Below are 25,516 nucleotides of genomic sequence, written 5' to 3'. Positions count from 1 at the left end.
TTTTTATTTGAGATGGGGTTTCTCTGTGTAGCCCTGGCTTCCTGGAACTCACTCTGTAGACCAGGCTGGCCTCGAATTCACAGAGATCTGCCTGCCTCTGCCTCCCAAATGATGGCATTAAAGGCCTGCGCCACCAGCGCCCAGCTGATACAACTCTCACAGATGACCACAGAGCAAAGTACTCACAATGTGGGTATGCTGGGAAGGACCCACAAACCCCACCAGGAAATGCACCAGTCCCTCAGGAGGCCTGAAGGTGCTCTAACTACCATGGCACTGGGGCATTTGGGAAGAGCATGGGAGCCCCGAGGCTCTCTGGGAGGGCCAGCCTCTGCATGGGAAACTAACTGTGGGGTATGATCACACAGAACTGGGCCCCCAGGACAGAGAGGCCACAGGCCAGGAACTGCACAAGCCAGGCAGGAGCAATTCACCAAGGGCAGGCCAGGCAAGTTGGGCTGGTAACGTGCAGCAAAGTCAACGTGACAGCGGGACACCTGAGCATCTGGCTCACTGAATGGTGCAGTCCCTCGGAGCAAGAGAGATGGAGCCAACGGTCCACTGTGTAATTTATAAGCCATACAGAAATGGGCAAGCAGAGGGCTTCTAGAACAAAGTACCAACCTGACTACTCCTAGTTCTGAAGCAGCTCTTAAACCCTATGGTGATGGAGAGGCAAAGCCTGAAGGGGAAGGACTCCAACTTTCTGAAGGGAGTTTTGTAGACCAGGCTGGCCTCGAACTCAGAGATCCGCCTGCCTCTGCCTCCCGAGTGCTGGGATTAAAGGTATGTGCCACCACTGCCCAGTTCTAAAGAGATTTTGTTGACCTGGGCACATGTAACTGAGAAAATGGTAATCTTCAAAGGTTTCTGGAATAAAAGTTATAGCTGATGTTGACACTTAAGAGACAGACACTGCCAACAAGCCCTGTGTGTGGTGTGGACATGCAGAAGTTGGGGAGTCACTGCGAGAATCGGTCTACCTTCTAGGGTCCCCTGGATAAAAAAGAGCTGGTGACGGGTTACCCACCACTTACTGAACACAGGACATAATCCTCACACTGGCCTCCCGACTTGTGAGTTACTCAAGAAGAAGAGGCCATGTGGAACCCCTAAAGCCCATCTCAGCCCGAAACTGCAGAGCAGAGCGGTGGCGCAAAGCCAGTCCCCCTGCCTGTGGGACACGCAGAAATGGAAGCCGCGTCGCAGGCCTGGAGTCCACTCCGACACCCACGCCCCACGAGCGAGCAGCACACCAACACAAGCCAGAGGTCAGCATGGGATGGGAAACGCCTCACTTGGAAAAGGTTTTGTGAGCGTTATGCAAGAACGTCTGTGAAGATGATAAACACTACTGCTGTGTGAAGTTAGCACTCACCAAGGTCACCCACTTTAGCAACGTTCACTCAAAGCCTAAATAGTTCCTTAAAGAACCACACTGGTGCCGGGCGGTGGTGGCACACACCTTTAACCCCAGCACTCGGGAGGCAGAGGCAGGTGGATCTCTGTGAGTTCAAGGCCAGCCTGCTCAACAAGAGCTAGTTCCAGGACAGCTTCCAAAACTATAGAGAAATCCTATCGCAAAAAAAATCCAAAAAAAAAAAAAAAAAAAAAAAAGGAAGGAAGGAAGGAAGGAAGAAAGGGCAGCCCACCGGAGTAAAGAGAAGCATTTCCTTACCATTGGCATATGTGTTAGAGTAACAAATGATGTGCATAACTAAAAAGCCCAGTTGTGTGTAGTCTAATATGAAGACCTCCAGCCCAGCCAACCAGACAATCTTATAAGCCACTCTAACCTTGCTTAGAGCTTACCTTCTGGCACATGGCCATTTTGAAAAATGAGTTTATACTGCTAGTTTTCACTTATCATTTTAAAACATCTTCCAGTTTTCAATTACATCATGAGTCCCCCAACAAACCCTTTTGAAACAGGATCTCACTATGTAGCCCTGGCTGGTCCAAAACTCACTATGTAGACCATGATGGTCTCCTCAAACTCATATCTGCCTACCTCTGCCTTCCAAGAGCTGGGGTTAGAGGTCTGAGTCACTATGCCCAGTTCCTACTTCCCCCTTTAATCTACCCATTTTTCAGAGTTCTGCCATCTACACATATTCTTTTTTTCTTTTTTGTTTTTTAAGACAGGGTTTTTCTGTGTAGCTTTTGGAGCCTGTCCTGGCACTCGCTTTGTAGACCAAACTGGCCTCGAACTCAGAGATACACCTGCCTCTGCCTCCCGAGTGCTGGAATTAAAGGCGTGTACCACCACTGCCTGGTTCATCTACAATGCTCAGGAATTAGTCTTGCTCATGCACTGCCTGTTTTTTCTTTTGGTTTGTTTTTCTTTTCTTTTTACTTGCCTGTGTTATTTACCACTTTATTTATTTAATAATTTAGTTGGCTTTTTTTTTTTTTTTGAGACAGGGTTTCTCTATGTAGCCCTGGCTGTCCTGGAACTCACCATGTAGACCACACTGGTCTCCAACTCAGGGATCTATCTACCTCTGCCTTCCAAGTGCAGGGATTAAAGATGTGCACCACGGTGACTAGATGGTTATTTGCTACTTTAAATTAAATTACCACCAACAATCCATTTCTTGTCCCTCTGCCCAGGATAGCCTTGAACTCTTGGGCTCAAGTGATCTTCCCCTCACTCTCTTGAGCATCTGGAATCACCACCTCCCCAGCTATACATAGTAAGCTTTTACTTCTTTTTGTCTGTTTTGGAGACAAGGTCACTATGTACCCTGAGGTAGCCTGGAACTTCCTACGTAGATTAGGCTGGCTTTGATTCATGGAGATCCACCTGCTTCCGACACTGACTCACACACATGTGCACAGGCACACATACACACGTGCCTGTAAAAACTACTCTGAATATGCAGATACCATTTTCATACAAATAAAATCATGTAGCTCAGATAAAAGGATTAAAAGCGCAAGTGTTGAATAGCTAATAACTAATATTGGCGTTTTAAGAAAGAGGCAGACTCCCTTCTGACATCAGGATTTGAGCTCCGTGCTCTGCATCCTCGGAGTGTGCCGATATCCACTATGGCATCCTTTCATCCCTAAATACCACCTCCCGTATGCCCTTCCCTGCAGGGTCCAGCTGGAATGCTTTAACATTGGAGCTGGAAAGGTATTCTAGATACTAGTCTTGGTCAGATACATGGTTCCAAATATTTTCTTTCTGTCTGTAGTATGTCTTCTCACCTTTTCTTTTGTGGTATGAAGACAGACCCCAGGGTCCTGTGCACACTAAGGAAACATTCTACTGCTATTTTATCCTCACATACAGACTGAAGTCTTTGCATTTTGAAAGTCTGGATGAGAAGTTTTTGTTTTTTTTTTTTTTTTCTGGTGTCATCTAAGAACTCTGCCTATTCTGACACCATGAATTGTTTTCTGTTCCTCTACAATGCCCTTACCAGCTTTACAAGTGGACACGTAAGCCCACAGTCCCCTCTAAGTTGACTTTTGTGAAGGTATAAAGTGTTGAGCAAGGTCCCTTTTTGTCTCTATCGTCCAACTGCTCCTGCATGGCTGCTGACACGATCCTTCTTCCTCCATGGAATGGCTCCTGCACCCTGCAAGAACCGGACGGCATACCTGTGTGGCTACTTCTAGGTTCACAGCGTTGTTCCCCAGCCCATGGCAGCTGTCTGCCGTCTTGGGAGCAGGAACACTCCAACACGACCTGACGCTGGGCAGCTGACTCCTCCCTTTATTCTCTTGTTTGCTCAGAAAGAACTGTTTTAGTCGCTCTTTTCTAGCTTTTACAGGCCAATTTCTGATTGATCTTACGTCACTAGCTGTGCTGTCATCTAGGTACCTGCTTCATATTGGGCGCCCTGTGTAGTTTATGCCTTTAAAGGGCTGGTCCCTGCTTGTGAACCTGAGAACTGACATGAATTAAGCCGAACCTTCCAGCATACAATACAACACAACATTTCTCTTTCATGTCTCTCCATTTACTTAGCTGTTCTCTACTTTCTCCTCAACACTGTGGTTTGTTTGTATTTGTGGATGCATGTGTGCATGTGAGTGTGTGGGGAGTATGTGTATACGTGAAGAGGTCAGAGGTGGCTGCTTCTCAGGAGCTGCCCACCTTGTCTGTTGAGACAGGGTCTCTCGCTGGGTTCTCTCAGAGGACTGACATTCCCAGCACCCGCGTCAGGCGGCTCCAAGGTGATCCAATGCCTCTAACCCCTGTAGGCCCTGCACTCACCAGCACACAGCCACATACACAAGTGTGTACACACATACCCCCAAAATTAAAAATAATAAAAATTAATTTAAAAAGACAAAAGCAGAATCTTTGTTATTATTAACAATATGTCCTCTTGTCTTCTTGAGACTATGAATCACAAGCCAAGTGCCTAATGATGATTTGATCAATGACAGCCAATCTAACAATGGTTCCTAAAATCATAAAGGCATCCAATTTTCCTAGTACCGGCGAACTTTGCAGCCATGCTAACGTCACAGTGACATGAACAAGCCAGAATATATTAATAGCTATACAACAGCTATACAGCACACACATAGTATTTGACAAGCATACTAAATGTCTGTGATGTTACTACTGTCACTTGACAGAACTAGAATTACCCAGCAGACAGACTGTGGGGACGTCTGTGGAGTCTCCAGGCTGGGTAAAGTGTGAAGACCCTACCTGCAGGCTGCACAGTACCATCCCACAGCCTGGGATGGGAACTGAATAGAAAGGAGACAGTGAGCTGAGCACCAGCACCCATCTCCCTCTGCTCCCTGACTGTGGATGCCACGACTTCCCTGTTAGGATGACGCACCCTCAAACTGCAAGCCAAGATAAAGCCTCCCTTAAGTTGTTTTTATCAAGGATTGTGTCAAAACAAGGAGCAAAGTAACTAACATAACTATGCTGCTGGCCTGTGTGTTTACTATGCTATACTTTTAGCATTTCTGAGTGGCCTTCTGTCACTTGGAAGGCTGAGGAAGGAGGATCCTGAATTAAGGACAGTCTGAGATACAACAGTGAGACATTGTCTCAAAGAAGCAAAGCAGACTGGAGAGATGGCTCAGACGTTAAGAGCACTGACTGCTCTTCCAGAGGTCCTGAGTTCAATTCCCAGCACCAGTTCCAGAGGATCCCACGCCTTCTCCTGGCCTCTAAGGGTACTGCATCCATATGGCACACAGACATATAAGTAGAACATCCACACGTATAATGTTAGTCCATCAAAAAAATTTTCTAAGCAACCAAAAACCCAATTTATTATCACCAGCGGCCATCAGCAGCCCCATTTACTTTGTAGTGACATCACGAACACGGTACTGATACACTGATGTATGCGTAGGCTCCCACACTGCGATCTTCATACCAATGAAGCCATCCAACATGCTTTTCGACGCACAACGCCCACAGGTGCTCTTACTCTCGGGCCACTATTTTCTCACTGGTGGTTATTCTCTTGCGCTCAGTCTTTAGGTTAAAAGTTGTCTCGAATGTGTACTTATCCTCTGCGAGGCCCTGAAGAGCTGAGTGAAGCTGTGTTCTGGGCAGGCTTCCCTCAGCTGACTGAGGGGCAACTCCTAGGGTAGCATGGAACGCCCCAGCTTCCCCATCAAGGGGAAGCCACACTTGACTATAGACTGTTTACGGGAGAGACCTGTTCACAGACACTCTGGATGCCTGAACATGAAAAGGGTTTCTGTTTTCTCACCATCCCTAACAGGCTCTGACTTCCCCAGCTTCTTCACTTGTGCCAGGTATCAATACATCCAAGGCCCCACTTCCCAGTGTGGAAGGGGCTGACTAATCCATCCCTGGGGTACTTAGTCACCCCGCGAGCCTCCTGATCCTCCTGTCCTCTTCAGGGACCCAATCCAGCTGGGTCCACTAACGAGACTCCCTCACCTCCACTGGCTTCCTTCTTTCCATTCATGGGCTCCCACAGCCTGTCACCCCTCCTGCTCTCTCTGAGCTTACAGCTTCATATAATTTTATTAATTTATTTCCATTCTAGGGGTCATCACACAGCTTGACCGGTCTCCCTGAGACATACGACGTCAAGCAGTCAGGCTAAGGATCTGAGCCCTGAACATGCAATGGCTCCTGGGTCTAGAACAAGCACAAGTTGTCTTCTGCAAATGGGGAAGACATGTTTCCCTGTTCTACAAGCCTTTTCAAGAGACAAAGTAGGTTGGAGAGATGGCTCAGAGGTTAAGAGCATTGCCTGCTCTTCCAAAGGTCCTGAGTTCAATTCCCAGCAACCACATGGTGGCTCACAACCATCTGTAATGGGGTCTGGTGCCCTCTTCTGGCCTGCAGGCATACACACAGACAGAATATTGTGTACATAATAAATAAATAAATATTTTTTTAAAAGAGACAAAGTAGCACACTACCACAAAGGATCAGAAACCAGAGTTAAGGACAAGCTGGTTTGGGGTTTTCCAGTTATTATCCCGAGGCAAGAGAGTGGGTAGGGCACAGGCTAAGGTACTGATGTGGAGCTGGCAATGGACCGTTTGGCAGGAGTGCCCTGTGGCCCATGATGACTTACCTTCACCTCCTTCTCAATATAGTCGCTCAGCAGTCTGTCTGGCTCGACGCGCTCAGGTAATGACAGCACCACAGTGTGCAGAGGGCGCCTCTCTGTCACCTTCTCATGGGCTTTCTTATCTCTACTCTTTTCACCTTTTAGGAATACTCGTTTAAATGGCGACACAATTCCAGGCTGCAGGCAGAAATGGCAATGATTGGAGTTCATTATTCACACATTAGTGCTGTGACCTACTAACAAACAGAAGTGCCCCAAACGATTAGCACAGTCGCCATGAAAACGGGGACTGACCACAGCAGCCCGTGAGGAAGGACCAAGAACACACGAGGCTGCGGCACGGCTCTATAGCCAGCTCACACGCCTGGTAGGGGAGTGTCCAAGCAGACACAGCATGGAAGACAGACAGGCCTGTTATGGCTCCTCTAACACTCTGATGGCAACTCTCACTGGTGTGAAGACAGGCAGGGGACAGTCCCCAGAAGACACAACACAGCAGAGCTCCGACTCCTCCCAGCTCTGTGCTGGCCAGGTCATCACGGCTCTGAGACAGCAAGTGGGCAGGGGCTGCCACCCACAAAGGCGTTTCCAACAGTCAAGGGCAAATGAGCTCAAGTTCACGCCAGACTAGGGACTGGCGTGGCTCCTTCACTCTTGCTAGGGCTCCGAGCTGGCCACCTACATTCACAGCCCCACATCCTGCTGGATGTGAGGTTAGTACCTGGGTTTTGAAGACAAAACCTACATGTAATCAAAAAGAACTTGCGAGCTAGGGAGCGAGGAAGCAAACCTAGTATTTCCTACCATGACCACAAACAGAAGCTATCCCCAGCTCTGCGGAAAGATGGCACTGCCGGCTATTTCTTCACTCGAGAAACCAAGACACTTCAATGTGTCCTCTGCAGGAGGCCACAGAAACCAAAGCCATAAACAATGCAAGAAAGAAAAGGACGTTCTAGCTGTTTTCTCTCCAATGCAGTAAACAGCAGCTGAGAAACCACCTCTTACTCCCCAAACTAGTAATAAACAAACAAAAAATGTATATACTAAATCATCAGACAGGACTCACTGGGTCCAGGGCTCCCTCCCAGGAGACCCTACATGGGGGCTGCTCCCCAGCCTCACTCTCAGGCTCGGCTCTCTAGCACTGAGCGAGAAACCAATAAGCAAACAAGGTTCACCCAGACCCAGCCTCAGAAACCCACCCTGACACCCTTCCTGTGCCTGCTGCCTCCTGCCACGGACAGCTTCCCTGCCCCTTGGCTTCATATCCTTGACCCTCTGACATCTGGGTTTATTCCACTGGTCCACTGAAATGGACACAGATCCAGGAAGCCCACTCAGCAGTCAAAACAGCCCTGGTGCTAGAGCTGCACGCTCACTGCCACCATGCCATTCTCCCCACAAGCTCCCGCCAACTCAGGACCTCAGATTCAACCCTCACCCGCTCTGATGTGGTCTGAGTTACCCCGCTTCCCACACAAGACAGTCAGCTGAGCTCTACTGTCTCTAAAGTGAGCCTCTGCCAGTCATCATGAGCAGTTTGTGAGCAAGCTGTAGAAAGCTGAGCGATGATCTGACACATCGTAAATAAGTTTTACTTGACAACCCATCTCCTCTTCAAATGCTCTTTGTAGCCTGGCATCAAAGCTTCAGACCACAGACTGAGTAATAATGCGGGGCCAGCGTCTACCCACCTCTGCATCCGTGCACCCAAGGTAGAGTAGGACTGTGGCCCAGAGCTCTATAAAGTATTTCCACTCACGTGAGCTGATTCTCTCATTGACCACACACACACACACACACATGCACATACACACACACACACACACACACACACACACACACACACGGCAGCTCTCGGCTGCCGTGGTGAAGGGTGAAATAAGATGCTAGGAACTATAACAGCTGGAACTCTGTGATGAGCACAGGAACTTCAGCTGCTTTTGAGACAGGGTCTCCTGTGGCTCAGGCTGGCTTCCAACTCACTGTATGGCTGAGAACTCTGAGCTTACATCCTGTCTCCAGCTCCCAAGCGCAAGTCCTAGGATTACAGGTTTGTCCTTTTTTGTTTTTCTGCAGTGCTAAAAACAGAACCCAGGGCTTTGCTCACGCTGAGCAGGGACTATATCATGTGAGCTATATGCCATGCCCCTCCGTTGAAAAAAAATATATTTCATAACAGTACATTCTTGAGAAGGATGAAGAAATGCTGCCTATCGCTGCCCACTCCTAAACTATGAAAAGATGTAAACACAGACAAAGTCATGAGAACCGAGAGCCGCAGAAGATGACAAACAGCAGAGAGGACAGAAAGCACTTCTAGAAGAGTCTCTGAGATAAGTTAAGTCAGGCCATCTTTGGGATCCTTCCGTTTCATTCTCCTCAAGCTCCCACAGGCTTTTCTTTCAGACCCAGGGTGAGTTTAGACAAGAGGTGGACAGGGCAGGGGCACTTGGACAGGATGACCTCAGTGTGGGGTTCGTACGGGAGAACAGTGGGAAATGGTCATTTGAGACTCATCAGACAACCTGACAGTGAACTGTGGGCTAGAGATGACCCCCAAACTTAGTGACACATTTGAACAATGTACAAGTCATGTGTCATGTTTCATCTCCCCCGTGAAGAGAGCTATGACCAGACGGTACTCCAATTATACCAAATGTGTGTTCCTGACTGCTGCTTCTTCCTGAGTTCTTAAACACCCATGTGTTCAGGGTCCATAAGCCTGACCCTCCGGAAGCACCAAGCACAGGCACAGTGCTTTACTCTGGTCAGGACAGAGTGTCCGTCCCCACCCACTCCCCCTGCAGCCCCACAGCTCCTTCTCTTGACAGCAGTTCCTTGTAGCGGACAGTGACCGAAGGCTGGCTCCCATACACAGACGGCTCAGCTGTCAGTCTGGGCTTCCAGAAGCTGTCTGTTAGTCCAGCTCAGTACTAAATTACACATGGAAGCAACAGGAAACCAACTGTGAAACCAGAAGTTTGCCAAGATCAACCTCTAACCAAGAAGCTCTCACCAAATCAACAGGCCACTTTCCCTGTGACTCCAACAGCGATACGCAGCTCATAAAACAGAATCTGTGTTGGCAAGAACCCTGGGTGTGTCTCGTAATCCCAGCCCAAGAGACAGACTATAATGAGGCGACACTGGCTAGAACTCCACAAGGCAAAGAAATGAGGCCAGCCCGATGCCCCTAAATATGCCTCTCACTGTCTGAGAGTCCATTCTTTCAGTTCTGCACATGCCCAGCCAAGTGCCCTACCACTAAGCTGTATGCCCAGCCCTGCCTCTGGCAGCTGTGTGACCTCCAGCATCCAGTATGTGGCCTGTAAGTAACCAGTACAGGCTTCAATAAATAATAATCCCAATGCAGACCCTAGATCAGGAATCCAAGGCGGCTGTGGACAGAATAGTCTCTTCCCTCAAGAGGGCTATAGTGAAGCAGAAAAACTAGGACAGGAGCAGAGCAAGAGAAACTAAACTCTAGCCAAAACAGCAGCAGCTGAGCAGACGCTGAAGGCCTACTGTGATGTTAAACCACCCTGTTTTTGTGCTACCCTAAGCGGTAAGGAACAAGGAGAGCTGAATGGAAGCAATGTCACCCCTGGTCCACTCACAGACTAGCCAAAGAAAGCGCCCCTAAATTCCAAGCCTGAGTCATGTGGAGGCAACTCCAGTGCCTCTTGGACTTGGGCCTTCAGGTCTAAGGAAGCACAGACACGGCGGATTGCAATGACGGCCCCGCTCCCACCCATGGCCTCACTCTCCTAGATTTCAGTTACCCACAGCCAACTGTGATTGGTAAGGAGTAGATGGAGAACCAGAAATCAACAATTCGTAAGTTTGAAATACGTTTACTGCAGGACAGTGTTACAATTATTATACAGTAATGTCTAGTGCTCATCTCTTATATACAGAACTTCAGCACAGGGAAAGGTCTAGACAGACACCAGGCTTAGTACTGCCATCAGTCTCAAGCATCCACCTTCAATGCAGCTGTGCAGACAGGGAAACACTGTGTGAAGGTAGACCCTAGAGCTGAGCCTGGATACAAGTACTGCACACTTCTTTTTCTCCAATGCCTCAAATGATTGTAATTCGTTCTTACAATGTAGAACACTGAGACTGAGAAGTTCACCGTGACATCACGATAGAGTGACTGGCGCTCTGAGAGGGCTGATCAACGTGTTAGTGCGGCCTCAGCTCTCCACAGCTAAGACAGCAGGACGGGAGGACAGCAGGACGGGAGGACAGCAGGACAGGAGGACAGCAGGACGGGAGGACAGCATTCAGACATCCCAGAAACAAAGACGCTCCTGAACAAGGAAGAGGAGTGTGATGCTGAGGCCAGAAGATCAGGAAGCACGCAAGATCAAGGTCAGACTGGATCTCAAAATAAAACACCTTGCTCTTGCTCTTGCCTAGAACGAGAGAACCACTAGGTTCCATCCCTAGTACTACACAGGAAAAGGGGGGGTGCATCTCAGATATGAAGCTGCTTTTTGTTTTGCTGGCTTGTTTATCAGTTTGTTTTCAGTCGGTTTCTTTTCAGACGGTTTATTCTGTAGCTCAGGCTGGCTGAGAACAGAATTGTGCCAACTTTCCTGCATCAGACTTCTGAGTGCTGCTATTACAGGTGAGAGCCACCACACCAGCTATTAACATGGACATGTAAAAGGAAATTCTGTCTAGAAAGTCAATGACACAGAGACAGGAGAATCTTTGTGAGTTCAAAGCCAGCCTGGTCTACACGGTAAATTCTAGGACAGACTGGACTACACAGAGGAATCCTGTCTCAAAAAAACCCAAATAAATAAATAAACAGACAAATAATTAATATTTTGATGTACAGAGTCAAGATCCCAAAATCTTTAATAGATTCATTAATAGAGTCATAGAGTCATTAATTTGTTGTGATGTCCTGCAGATCAATACACAGAGATTAAAAGGCAGATGTAGCAACTGCTATTATTCATTCACTGCGTTATTGGACCCAGAAAAGCAGCAAGGTGAGTGGAATCCCAGCATAGGGCAAGACTTCCAGACCAAGTCTTTCCTGTAGAAACTGAGTCCTCAGGGCTGAAGGGGCAAGCCAGAGTCCAAGACACACAGCTGGGAAAAGGAACACAGAACACAGGAATCAAGTTTTTCGACACATTGCGCAAAGTTTTCTAGATTCTCCCTGAAAAAGCCCCTTGGATCCTGACAATATTTTTTTCACTATTGGCCATCTTAGGCCAAAAATAGTTCAAGTTGGAAACAAGAATAGGCTTGTAGCTCAGCAGCACAGTAATTACCTCACTAGCAAACATGAAACTGTTTTACTCTCTAGTGCCACAGAAAGAAAAAAAAGGTGTGTGTGTGGGAGGGGGGCCGTGGTTAGAAACCTAAACACCACCACCACAGACCCATCACAGCTACCCAGAGAACCATGGCAGCACACCCCATGATGCTGGTCCCAGAGTACCATGGACATACACCCCATGATGTTGGTCCCAGAGAACCATGGCAGCACAGCCCATGATGCTGGTACAACTTGTGACATTGCACTTGGAAGCAAGAGGATTTTTGATGTGGGAGTCTTCTGTTTGAGTTGATTTCATTGGCTAATAAAGAAACTGCCTGGCCCATTTGATAGACCGCCCCTTAGGTGGGTGGAGTAGACAGAACAGGAAGAGGAAGTGAGGTAGAAGGATCAGTAAGATGCCACACCTCTCCTAAGTTAGTCAGACTGCCTTGCCTCTCAGAGAGAGATGCAACGAAGCTCCAGCCCAAGATGGACGTACACTAGAATCCTTCCCCGGTAAGACACCACTTTGTGGTGCTACACAGATTATTTGATATGGGTTAGTCAAGATGTGAGTAAGAGGCTGGAAATAATGGGCCAGGCAGTGTTTAAAAGAATACAATTTGTGTGTCATTATTTGGGGGCATAAGCTAGCCGGTGGCCAGGAGCCGGGCAGGATGAAAAGCAGGCCTACCCGCAGCCCCCCACTACAGAATGGCACCCAACGTGGATAACTGAATCCACAGAAAGCTTGAGAAAGCTTGGGAAAGAATAGAGTAAAGCATGGCTTCTTGGTAGCAGCAATTTCTTGGGTCCTGAATATGTGTTTTTCGGTTTTCAGCCGTAGCAGGAAAAAAGCTGTGCTGTTTTAAAATGCCAGCTTTCTGGGCCATCCTGGGCCGTTCTGCCAGAGCAAACTCTGACTCTTTCAAGCAGGCGGTCTTGACTATGGAGCTTTTGAGTGTTGTTTAACACTGTTGTAGCTTGCTTGCTGTCAGGGACCTTGAACCACCACAGAGTTGTGGTGATAAACATGGCTACAGCTGGTACCTCTGCCATGAGGCTGGAAAGATAGGGAATGGGCTGGATCTAGCCGCCAAAGTCAAGGCTTTAGTAATACTGATATTGTTTGGTAAAGACTCATGTAGTCAGAAAGAGAGATATACAGTAAAAGAAAAATTCAAAGTCGAAGAAAATGTCTAAGTGGTTTACACTGTGTTAAAAATATATGCAGGCTAAAGGTTAAAGTTCTTAAAAGTAAAAAAAAAAGAAAAAGAAAAAAAGGAAGTAGTTTGTTGTGGTGGTACACACCTTTAATCCCAACACTTGGGAGGCAGAGGTGGATTGACCTCTGTGACCTCAAGGTGTGGCAGAAGACACCTTTAATCCCAATGCCTGGGAGGCAGAGACAGACAGATCTCTGTGAGTTCAAGGTGTGGTAGCATACACCTTTAATCCCAGCACTGGGGAGGCAGAAGCAGAAGGATCTCGGAGTTCAAGGACAGCCTGGTCTACAGAGTTATTCCAGGACAAAGATATACAGAGAACCTGTCTCAAAAAGTAAAAGTAAAAATAAACGAAATAGAGGTTAAAGTAAAGCCACGTAAAGATGGAAAATACACAGAGAATCTTGATACTGTATACTATTATTCTCGCTTTGAATTGTTTGAATGCTGAGGAAGAAGCAGCAGCTGCTAAAAGATATTTGTTTACACATGCTGCTGAACTAATCCAAGATAGATATTTTGAAAATACCTTGACTTCAGAATTTGGATCTAAGGATATGATACTTTGGAAAAGAGATTCTTCTTTTGTTTTCACAGAGGATGAGATACTGTGGATTGCTTCTATCCCAATATGGTATGATAGACCACGCCCTCCTGAAAGGTTGCTGTGAACAACTTCAGAAAATTACTTCACCCAACTGATGACTGAGATGAACCTGGCACACAGGTTACACCATGAAAGATCTGATTAACAGCGTCCCCATTCAGCAGGAAGCAGTTTGGAGAGAAATAACTACGTCCATGTTCCCAAATATTGTTTATAAGTGTTCTTTTACATTTAACGGGGGATATGATATAGATATGAATAATTTATATTGGTATAGATTTTAAGGTCAATTTTGTTATATGTATATGTATTTCTGCTCTTGATTACGGTATTGTGATTGTGTAATTCATTTAAAAATGTAATGTATAATTAGGAAATATAGGTTGTTAATGAATAATCATTGATAATAGTAAAACTTGTAGTCATGTTAGTTAGATTTTCTAGATATATAGAGATATATTTCAGTTAGATAGGCATACTTCATATCTTTCAAAGACTGCAAAATATGGCATTTAATGTTTTAATAACTTAGGACTTTTCATGACAATGAGACATGTCTGCTCCTGGCAGCACCAATCTACTTCAAAAGGAAGATGGGCATCAAAGAGGATCCTTATTGAGTTTGATAGCCATTTGGGCAAGAAACTGCTCTTGCCTGGACTATTGCATAAACTGGACATAGAGAACCCTCAGAGAGAGGACTGCTGAACTTGCCTAAAAGTGAGATGATCTTTCGGGATTCCTGATTCATGAAAGAGTCTGCAAGACATTCTGCAGGACACAGCAGAAAGTGACTGAACTGTCTTTGAAATTTCTTGCTTTATGGAAATGTCTGCTGGAAACTATGGGCCTGAAGGCCGAAGATGGATGCCCCAACGGTACAGAGGAACTTTGGGTGACTGTCCAGGCAGCGAGATGTCTCTGTCATTTCTAGAGTTTTGTAAGTTGCTTACTTCTTATTTACTTAGGTAATATTATATCCTTCTGGAGTCTTTGATGGAGTTGAAGAATGGATAGATAGTTAAAGTTTTCCTTTGTTATGATAAAAGATAAAATGGATATAAGTATTGTAACTAATTCTTACTTGATAACTATTTTGTTATATGTAATTTTACTATGTTAAAGTTAAAGCCTTTCTTTTATTGTTTAAACAGAAAAAGGGGAAATGATGTGGGAGTCTTCTGTTTGAGTTGATTTCATTGGCTAATAAAGAAACTGCCTGGCCCATTTGATAGACCGCCCCTTAGGTGGGTGGAGTAGACAGAACAGGAAGAGGAAGTGAGGTAGAAGGATCAGTAAGATGCCACACCTCTCCTAAGTTAGTCAGACTGCCTTGCCTCTCAGAGAGAGATGCAACGAAGCTCCAGCCCAAGATGGACGTACACTAGAATCCTTCCCCGGTAAGACACCACTTTGTGGTGCTACACAGATTATTTGATATGGGTTAGTCAAGATGTGAGTAAGAGGCTGGAAATAATGGGCCAGGCAGTGTTTAAAAGAATACAATTTGTGTGTCATTATTTGGGGGCATAAGCTAGCCGGTGGCCAGGAGCCGGGCAGGATGAAAAGCAGGCCTACCCGCAGCCCCTCACTACAGATTTTGAGTTTGATGCCTGCCTGGGGTACATAGGGATATCCTATCTCAAAAATACACAGATCTCTGAAACTAACTCACTCTGATCTTCTCATGTAGTGACTCTGCCCTCCACATGCACCATGGCATGGACACACACACACATGAAAAGACTCCTGGGAAGTGAGTTCTTTTTTTGAGGATGGAAGTAAATAATACAGCCACATATTTTAACTGGGTTCAGTATGAAGTCCTAAACTCAACACATTATCTGGACAAAGCGCTAGCAAGCCCAATCTAGAAGAAAGGAGCAAATGAAGGTACAAAGAGGTGCCAACAGTTTTGCAAGCGCTTGTGATTTAATCTTCACTATCAACTATTTGGTAGGTTTCATCTTATCCTAACACTACCTCCTCGGGCGGTGGTGGCGCACGGCTTTAATCCCAGCACTCGGGGTGTTAAGGCAGGTGGATCTCTGTGAGTTCGAGGCCAGCCTGGTCTACAGAGTGAGTTCTAGGCTAGCCAGGGCTGTGACACAGAAAAACTGTCTGGGGTGGGGGTGGGGGTGGCAGACTACCTTAATGCCCAAAGCAAAAGGCCCTATGTATGCTTGTCACATACCACACAACAGGACTGTACAGCGAAAGTGAAGGTACTGTCCCCTCCGCTAATCTAACCGGAAGACAGACAGTCAGAGCAGGCCTGGGAGGGATGAGAGGCCAAAAGAAGCAAGAGGCTCAGAGGTCAATGTGAGTGTCTGAGAACGGGCTTCTGGGAGAGCAACAGGAGCTGATCCCTTCTGTCACTCCTCCCACATCTCATCCTGCCCAGGCTCCATTTTATACAAACTCCTGCCGGGCAGTGTTGGTGAATGCCCTTAATCCCAGCAGAAGCAGGCAGATCTCTGTGAGTTCAAGCCCAGTTTGGTCTACAGAGCGAGTTCCAGGCTCCAAAACTACACAGAGAAACTCTGTCTTGAAAAACCAAAAAACAAACAAACAAACAAAATTCCTAGTTGGAGCCTGGCACAGGCCTTTAATCCCAGCACTCTGGAGGTAGAAGACCTCTGTGAGTTCCAGGCCAGCCAGGACTACACAGTGAACTCTTGCCCCCAAAACCCCAAAAAACAAACAAGGAGCTCCTTCTACTGACCATGCTGCCTCACGGAAGGCAGCCAGTGTCAAGTGCTCTTTGCAAAACCTGGGACAGATTCGCTCCCCGCCCCCCTCCTCCCCCACCCCCCGCCTTGAGAAAATTAAGGCCTGAGGATGTAGCTCAGTCACCCAAAGCCCTTGGTTAAATCCCCAGCACTTCATAAAAATCAGGTGAGGCGGCACAAGTCTACCATCACAGCACTCTGGAGATGGGGGCAGAAAGACCACATGTTCAAGGTCATCCTCAACTAATATCAGCCTGGGAAAGGCTGTATGTGAGACCCTGGGAAAGGGAAGGGGTGGCGGGGGTGGGAGGGAGTAAGTACTCCAGCCCCTACGAATGGAAAAAGAACCTTGGCATATGGACCAATGGGCACAACATGCCTAGCATACATCCCTATCTCAGGACTCCCAAGTTCAAGAGGAATGGGATCAAAAGGGATCTCTGCCTCCTCTACCCTTCTGCTATACTGATAAATCCACAGAGGGCTATGCTGGGGTGGGTCTGGGTCCGTGCTGGAGGCCTAGTTCTGTTGTGCACTCATGGATAAACTCCAGGCACACGTCTTTCCAGATCTGAGTTCCCCCACTTTCTCAACCTTTCCCCACCACCATTTTTCAACTGTGATCTTAGAATTCAATGGCCTAGAAGTCCACAGGAAAGTATTTTCCCTGGAAGACATAAAACCCACGGCCTCTCATCCCTTAAGACGAGTGAGTGCAACAGCCTGGACCTCAGCTGAGCGAGCCAGCTCCTCACACGCAGGCCCGAACCTTGCCACCACACAGTCTTCCAGCCTCAGCCTGGGGAAGTTGGTGAATGAACTCCACCCAGCACCCTAGAGCAGGTCATGGTCCCAGTGTGCAAGCACATCTGGAAGCAGCACGGATGTTTGTTTTTCACACTGGGTATGAACCTACCTCGTTCTCCATGGGAGATCTCCTGGGATACTCAGAGAAGTCCTTTGGAGGAATCCTGGTTCCTCCCCTTCTGCCGACAGTTGCCGTGTATTTCCTAGCCCTTCTGAGTTGGTTGAAAAATACGGTCAGAAGCTAAGCCCTCCCTCTGAAAAAACACGAGCGCACAGGAAGACCAGAAACCACAGCTTCCTTCTGCAAAGCTTACTGAAGTTGTTTACAGTTTTTAGAAAGCTTAAAGAGCAACAGCACCCAGAAGCTGTTGGCCAATTCCAAGAAGACTGCATGCAAAAGAGTCACACAGTGAACCGGCAAACATTGCTCCACTGCTCAGGGCAGTGGGAGTCCACAGGAAGCCCGCGTCCCATTTCCAGCCAACTCCGGGCAATCAAACGATGGATGTTACTTCAGAAGTCTGGCCATTCTGCAGCTTCAAGTGCCAAAGCCACACAGGCAGAAGCAGACACGCAGGCCTATATCTACCAGAGGGGACCTGGGGCCCTCGGTGCTGGTGGCAGGACAAGGACAAGCCTGCTCTGCCATGCTGTTTCAGCACTTGTCCACAGCAGCCAGACCTTTACGGAGGCAGGGGCATGTCCAGGTGTGCACAGGTGAAGGCTATATCTGTGTCTAAGTGCTCGCTCTAGAGCTGCCCAGGCCAGCAGACTCTCAAACTTAAGTCACCAACTTGCAACAAAGCAATGTGTGTCCATAAACAAGCTTGTCTTAATTGCCTCACAGTTAAATTTCCTCATCCAGGAAAGGAGAAGTTAAAATTGTTATTGATAAACGGTCCTTACAGCCAGGCAGTGGTAGCAGCGCCTTTAATCCCAGCACTCAGGAGGCAGAGGCAGGCAGATCTCTGAGTTCAAGGCCAGCCTGGTCTACAGAGTGAGTTCCTGGAACTACACAGAGTAGTAGCCAGGGCTACACAGAGAAACCCTGTCTCAAAAGAACAAAACAAAAATAACATGGAAAAAAAGACCCTTACAACTGAGTATTACAGAATGGCTTGCAAATAGGAAAAGCTATTTAACTGGCTGATTAGTGTGACACTATCTCTCTATCTATATACATATATATTTAGATATATCTAAATAGATCGATAGATATAGACAGCCTCAGACCAATAAATGAATGTAATAAAAATGCAGATGTTCCTAGCCCTATGGCAAATTAAGTCCTCAATAAATCCATAATAAATTAAGTCAAAATGCACTTGGCGCACCTAACCCCCTGTGTGGCTGTGTCTGCCCTGTGTTCAGAACACCAACATCAGCCCCATCAGACAGCACCACCTAACCCTAACCCAGCAGCAGCATTCTGTATAATCTACTGAAAGAGAAAACTTCTTGCGAACAACTGTGTGGGTATCTTCTGTGCCATCATAAAGCTGAAAATTCACTAAGTTAAACCATCCTATGGGAAGGGGCAGTCACTGTCTTATTAATTCCAGGTTGAACCAAATCAAAAGGCTAACACATGCAATCTCTCTTTGTCCATAAAAGGGGCAATTTTATAAAGTATTGCTTCACTGACCTACAACAAATAAAGTTTAATCCTTCCTAGTTTCCAAACCCCTTACTGCAGACTACTTCTGTCTTTCACCTTTGTGCCAAAACTCAGAAAGCGCTCAGAGTAGGAGTGCAGTCCCACACACTCAGCACCTGACACCAGCTGGCCTGCCATGACCTTTTTTTTTTTGGTTTTTCAAGACAGGGTTTCTCTCTGTAACAGCCCTGGCTGTCCTGGAACTCACTCTTGTAAACCAGGATGGCCTCAAACTCAGAGATCCACCTGCCCCTCTGCCTCCTCAGTGCTGAGATTAAAGGCATGAGCCACCACCACCAGGCAACTATAAATAAATGATAGAATAAAAAAAAATAAAGTCTGCGCCCATACCACTCTGAACCCGCCTACTCTCATTTGTCATGACCTCTGTAAAACACAGAGCAGTCGCCTTCTCAGGCTCCTCTCGAAATGTTGCCTTTACAGAAAGGAAGCAGGTGACACTGACCATCAGAACAGATGTGTGTGTGTGTGTGTGTGTGTGTGTGTGTGTGTGTGTGTGTGTGCAAGTGAGACACCAGGAGGCCACCTTGTTTTGTTATTCCAGGGGGCCCCTCCCAGGAAAACACCCACGGCTAAGAAGGTAATTATCACTAATTCCTCACACTAATCCACTAATGAATACTATCCATCCTGCACAAGCCAGTGGACCAGCATGACAGAGAAAGGCTACAGAGCAGACAGCGAGAGGAGCCCAGGGCAAGCTGAGGACGACACCACACAACAAGAACAGACTGCTACATAAAGAGAACAAGAAGACTATCTTAGAAGTCACAAAAACTTCATTAGGATGATAAAAACAGAGCTAGGACCAAAATGAGAGGCCTGGAATTGGACAGAATGGGATTGGCCGACATCTGTCTGCTGCTTATATTCCAAAAACACAAATGTTCATTTTTATTTTGTGGTTCTGGGGACTGAAGCCCCAGGGCCCTTGCACCCCTAAATATGCATTCCACCCCTAGTGTCCCACTATGATCACTTTTACAAGCAAACCTTTAGGCCAGGAACTATGGCAAGACCTGCAATCTCAGCCCTCGAGAGGCAGCCGGAGGAGCGGAAGCTCAAGGCCAGCTTCGGTTACAGTGAGGGACAGCAGCAAAGGAATCCCATTCTCAGTAACAGAATCCTACTCGGGAAACTGTGCTCTGGGCTGGAGAGACGGCTCAGCTGCTGAAGGCTAGTCTCACAAGCGAAAATACAAGAAAATCTGTGTTCTCCACCAGACATGGTAGTACATACTTTTAATTCCAGCACAGGAGACAGAGGCTGGCAGATTTCTGTGAGTTCAAGACCAGACAACCAGGCTGGCTGAAGATACGCAGCAAGACCCTGTCTCAAAAAATTACAAACAACAAACCACTGCTCACTCGGTGACTATAGTCTTTTAATCTCAACATAAAGAAACTTACAGAAATTTGTTTTCTCTTTTATACCTAAATATCTACTTAATGACCTGGGTTTTACGTTTTGGTCTGAAGTCTAATAAAAATATCTCTTCCTGGTCTTTACAGGAAGGTTGTTTTTGTGGATTTTTTTAAGAGTTACTTTGTTATGTGTACAGTGTTCTGTCTGCATGTCTGCCTGTACATCAGAAGAGGGCACCACATCTCATTGTAGATGGTTGTGAGCCACCATGTGGTTGCTGGGAACTGAACTCAGGACTCCTCAAAGAGCAGCCAGTGCCCTTAACCTCTGAGCCATCTCTCCAGTCCCTGTTGATTTTATTTTATGTGTATTCGTGTTTTGCCTGCATGTATGTCTGTGTACCCAGAACATGTCTGGTGCCTGATACCAGAAAAGGATATAGGATCCTCTGGATGGAATTACAGACAATTGTGAGCTGCCATTGGGTCCTCTGGAAGGGCAGCCAGCGCTCTTAACCACCAAGCTACCTTTCTAGCCTCCTATACGAAGTGTGCTGTGGTGATCGGTCTTAAAATACACTATTCAAAGGGAGTTTCTGGGAGCTTGGGGGCGAGGGTAAACGAGGCCAGAGTCATTCTGAGGAACAACGGGAAGAACTACCAGCCGGCAAGAAAAAAAAGTTTCAAGGGAGCTGAGACTTGCTTTGAATAAACAAGGCAAGCCATCTTTTTTTCTTTAAAAGACTTACTTTTATTACTTTTAGGAGTGTGCCCTGTGACTACACGCACCCACGAGGCCAGAGGCAGCGGCTCTCCCTGCACAGAGTACTGGGAGGCAGCTGTGGAGCTGGGAACTGAATGCATGCAGGTCTCTAGGAGCCGCCTCTCTGGCCAAGGCACTAGAGTGACCTCTTTGTGAGACTCTCAGAAACTCACCAGTTTCCAACTGGGAAAGGAGTGGGTGAAAGTCAAGGTCAGACGCTCTTCGGCCTCAATCACAGGTGTATTTAGATTCCCATTTGAAATATCTCTACCAAGCCAGACTGAAGGCTCAAGCCTTTAATCCCAGCACTCAGGAGGCAGAGGCAGAGACAGGCAGATTTCTGTGAGTTCTAGGCCAGCCTGGTCTACATAAAAGTTTAGGCCAGCTAGAGTGACACAGTGGGACCCTGTCTTAAGAAACAAAAAACAAGCCGGGCAGTGGTGGCACATGCCTTTAATCCCAGCACTCAGGAGGCCCTAGAGAAGAACTAACTGCTATCAGTGTGCTAATAATAAAGAGCATAGCACTAAACTAGTGATTTACTGTTCCACCGCAGATTAGCGAATCTCAGTCCTCATTGGAGGGAAGACGGTGACTAACAGAGACGGCAACTGACAACGTGCAGAGAACAGGAGACTGCAGAATGCTCAGCCCTCAGCAGAACATCTGGACTGCACCCCTCCTCCCAAGGCTCAAGGGATCATTGCGGAAGGAGAAGCAGAATTGTAAAAGCCAGAATCGGTGAATGGATACAAAGAACCCTGTTTTCCAGACACAACAGGGAAGCCGCACACATGAACTCACAGCAACTGTGACAACAGGGACGGTCCCTGTGCAAGCTCAAGCCAGACCAAATCCCGGCATGGAGAGGGAAGGTGGGCGTGAAATTCCACTCCTACCTAGCAAGAGGGGTTACTGGCAAGTTATACCTGCTGGGAGAGGGAGGAACCGTTCTAACAGTGTTACCCCTTGTAGGTCAGCCATGACCCAGGGGAAGGCTACATACACACTCACGGCAGCACAAACTGGACTTGATGTGGACGAGAAAGAAAGGTGAAGGACAGGGAAGGAGGTAGAACATGGGAGAAGCCGGGAAAGGGGCGAATATAGTCAAACTCACTGTACAAGATTCTCAAAGAAACTATTTTGTAAAAAACAGTTATCTCAAACCTCGGGAGGCAGAGGCAGGCGGATCTCTGTGAGTTCGAGGCCAGCCTGGTCTACCGAACAAGTTCCAGGACAGGCTCCAAAGCTACAGAGAGATCCTGACTAGAAAAACCAAAACCAAACAGAGTCATCTTTATCACCCCTCTAAGGATCAGGGACCGATGCAGAGGAGGAAGCAGAAGGAATGGAGAGCAGGAAGGTAAGGGGCCCTGTGAGACGTGGTCTTCCGGCCTTGAACTAACTCACAGCAGCTGTGGTGACCTCATCAACATTCCATTCCTGGTGAGGAACTCAGGCCCCACCCTAGTGAAGAGTTACGGGGGTTAGTAGACGTGAGGGGTCGGTACTATAGCTACTGGTAAGAACCCTATGCTCCGGGAAATAACCCTACATCCACATTCAGGCACGCAATCCTAATAAACTCTGAATGGAAAGTCAGCTAGCTCAGCAACTAAAACCATTGCTCTCCTGAATACTGGAGTTGAGTTCCCAGCACCCACACTGGGTGGCTCACAACCACCTGTGACACTCTATTCTAGACTTCGCAGCCACTGCCTCCACATACACACACCCATACACACACGTACACATAACTGAAAGTATTCTGTAAACTCAGTGGATCATAACACACATAAATAGAGGTGCTTTAAAGAAGGAAGGGTTCAGAAATACATTATGTAGATGTAAGAAATTGTCAGAGAATAGTTTTAATTTAAAAAAAAGACCCAGAACTACTTCAGATTCAAGCAGCTCAGAGGCATGTGAACCAAATGATCCTCCAACTGTACGATCTATGCACTGGATCAATGAAGAACAGTCAAGGAAGCAACTAGCAGATGGGGCCGGCAAGCTGGAGCTAACAGGGAATGTTTGCCAACTTCCTGACTGCTGTGGTGTCAGCGATGCAATGACGGGTGTCCCTGTGCCGAGAGACGGTCATGCGTGTCTGCAGCTCGCTCTCTCTGCTGTCTCCTTGCTCTGTCACTTTGCAGTGTGTTTTGTTTTGTTCTGGAGACAGGGTCTCATTATGTTCGAGCCGGCTTCAACCTGTGCTCTCACTGCCCCTTCTCGGGCGTGCTGGAACTGTGGGCATGTACAACCTCTGCCTTACAACTTACTCTTAACTAGCTCTGAAATGGTAACGAGGAATCTCGGTAGAAGATATATGGGTATTCTGTGTGTTAGGAAAATGATACATAAATTTAAAATTTCAACATAAAAGTTGAAAAGTCAATTGTTTAAAGGAAAAATAAAGTCAGTCACAGTGATACATAACTGTAACCCCAACACTTGGGGGAGGGTGGAAGCAGAAGGAGCAATTTGGGACCGTCCAGCTTTGGCTGTATAGTGAGTCACTTGTGACGCTGTCTCAAAAAATAACAGCACTGACATAATGCTGGAACTGCAACACACATGGAAGTAAAACACCTTGGAAACTGCTCCAAGCACAGAATGAGGTTTAACTGACTGATACCACTAACACTGCACAAGAAAAGTGACGGAAAAACATCAACTTACGGCAGTCTGTCACAAACTACAGCTGAGTGCCCTAATCCCTAAAGACGACACACACAGCTCAGCAGAACTAGAACACAGTACCTAGTGCTCAACCCTAAAAACAGGAAACAAAGATCAACTAAAATACTGGGGAAGGAAATAAGCAGAAAACCAAAGCCAAAAGACTCCAGGAGAGTGGGAATGGAAGAGAAAGGAGAGTAAAAGGAGAAGGGAGGGGAGAGAGGGAGGGAGAGAAAGAGAGATCTGAAAGGAGGAAGTATGATGAGGAAGAACAGAAAAGAGCCCAGCAGGCAAGCCAGTCAACCCAAACCTTTGGTTTAAACACAGCTGCAAGGCAGAGTTTTCCTGTTAAGAAGGGAAACTGGGATTGATCTCTACAACCACAAATACAACAGAAAAGCAACAAACACAACTCACATACACACATTAAATGTAAATGGGAATTAAAAGACAACTAGCCCAGGCATTTAAGTCCCAAACTCAGGAAGTTTAGGCTGAAAGAGCTCTAGTTAAAGCCAGTGCGTCCTGTATAATGAGAAGCTACAAAAGAAGAAGTGGGGAAGAGGAGGGAGGGGAAGGCAAAGAAGAGGGGAAGGAGGAACAGAAGAATTTCAGTGGGAAACAGTTTGGTATTATCTCATAAAGCTGAATATGGCTAGGTATGGTGGGTCACAACTGTAATCCCTGTACTCAGGAGGCCAAGACAGAACTGTTGGGAGTGGTTCGGGTCTGCCTGAGCCACACAGTGAGACCTTATCTCAAAAATAAATAAGAACAGAAGCGATAGTTCACACCTTTGAGCCCAATACTTGGGAGGCAGAGGCAAGCAGACCTTCATGAGTCAAGGCCAGCCTGGTCTACAGAGTGAGTTCCAGGACAGCCAGGGCTGTATAGAGAAACCCTGCCTCAAAAAAAAAAAAAAAAAAAATTAATTAGTTTAAATTCCTATTTGAAGTTTGGGGATATAGTTCAGTTGGTAGAATATTTGTCTAGAAGCATGAGACCCTTGGTTCGATCCTGGAACATGGCAACAAACACTTGTGTCATGAAACAGGAAAAACAGACACTCAAGGTCCTAGTTATATAGCAAGGTTGAAGCCACCCTCAGCTACATGGTACCTCGTCTCAGAATAGCACTACCAACAAAACCTTCAGGGGCATGAAAGAATATTCCCAGGGATGGTGGTGATCTATTTCTCAGTAGAATTTTGGGGTCTGGTATAGTTTAGATGTTCAATCTCTCCCCAAATGTCCAGTGCGGTAAATGTTTGGTCCCCAGTATGGTACTATTAGAAATGGACATTTAGAAGTGGGACTACAGAGAAACCCTGTCTCGAAAGCAAAACAAACCAGCCAACCAACCAAACAATAAATAAATAAATAAGGGTTAGAGAGTGGACTCAGGGGTTAAGAGCACTGGATGCTCTTCCAGAAGATCCAGGTTCAATTCCCAGAACCCAACTCAACTCACAACTGCCTGTAACTCAAGTTCCAGGGTATCTGACACCCTCACACAGACATATATGCAGGCAAAACACATAAAATTTAGCAAACTAATTTAAAAAGGAAAGAAAGAAAGAAAGAAAGAAAGAAAGAAAGAAAGAAAGAAAGAAAGAAAGGAAAAGTTGGGTGTGGTGGTGCATGTCTTTAATCCCAGCACTTGGTAGGAATGCAGATCTCAGAGTTGGAGGCCAGCCTGGTCTACAAAGCAAGTTCCAGGACAGTCAGGGCTGTGCAGAGAAACCCTGTCCCGAAAACCCAAAAGAGTAAATAGAATAACAATGATGCTGACACATTCTGGAGTAAAGTGATG

At 46.7% G+C, this 25,516-nt stretch overlaps 1 protein-coding gene across 3 annotated transcripts in view; it reads right to left on the bottom strand.

Annotated features, from left to right (window-relative positions):
- Positions 1 to 25,516, bottom strand: part of Ccm2 (CCM2 scaffold protein) — a 60,267-nt gene that overhangs the window by 25,447 nt on the left and 9,304 nt on the right. The window contains exons 1-2 of one of the 3 annotated variants that reach the window (XM_038342184.1): positions 17,323 to 17,421; positions 6,552 to 6,725 (exon numbers count right to left, since the gene is read on the bottom strand). The exons of 1 other annotated variant lie outside the window; for it this stretch is intronic. In XM_038342184.1, the coding sequence (XP_038198112.1) occupies positions 6,552 to 6,725; positions 17,323 to 17,334 (186 nt within the window). In that variant the 5' untranslated portion in view covers positions 17,335 to 17,421. Of the gene's footprint in view, positions 1 to 6,551; positions 6,726 to 17,322; positions 17,422 to 25,516 lie in introns of those variants that run through there. One more of the 3 variants, XM_038342178.1, reaches the window with a different exon arrangement.

Source organism: Arvicola amphibius, chromosome 1, assembly GCF_903992535.2.
Source record: "Arvicola amphibius chromosome 1, mArvAmp1.2, whole genome shotgun sequence".
Taxonomy (NCBI): domain Eukaryota; kingdom Metazoa; phylum Chordata; class Mammalia; order Rodentia; family Cricetidae; genus Arvicola; species Arvicola amphibius.
Note: the sequence above shows the minus strand (reverse complement) of the source record. Positions and strands in the feature narration are given on the sequence as shown.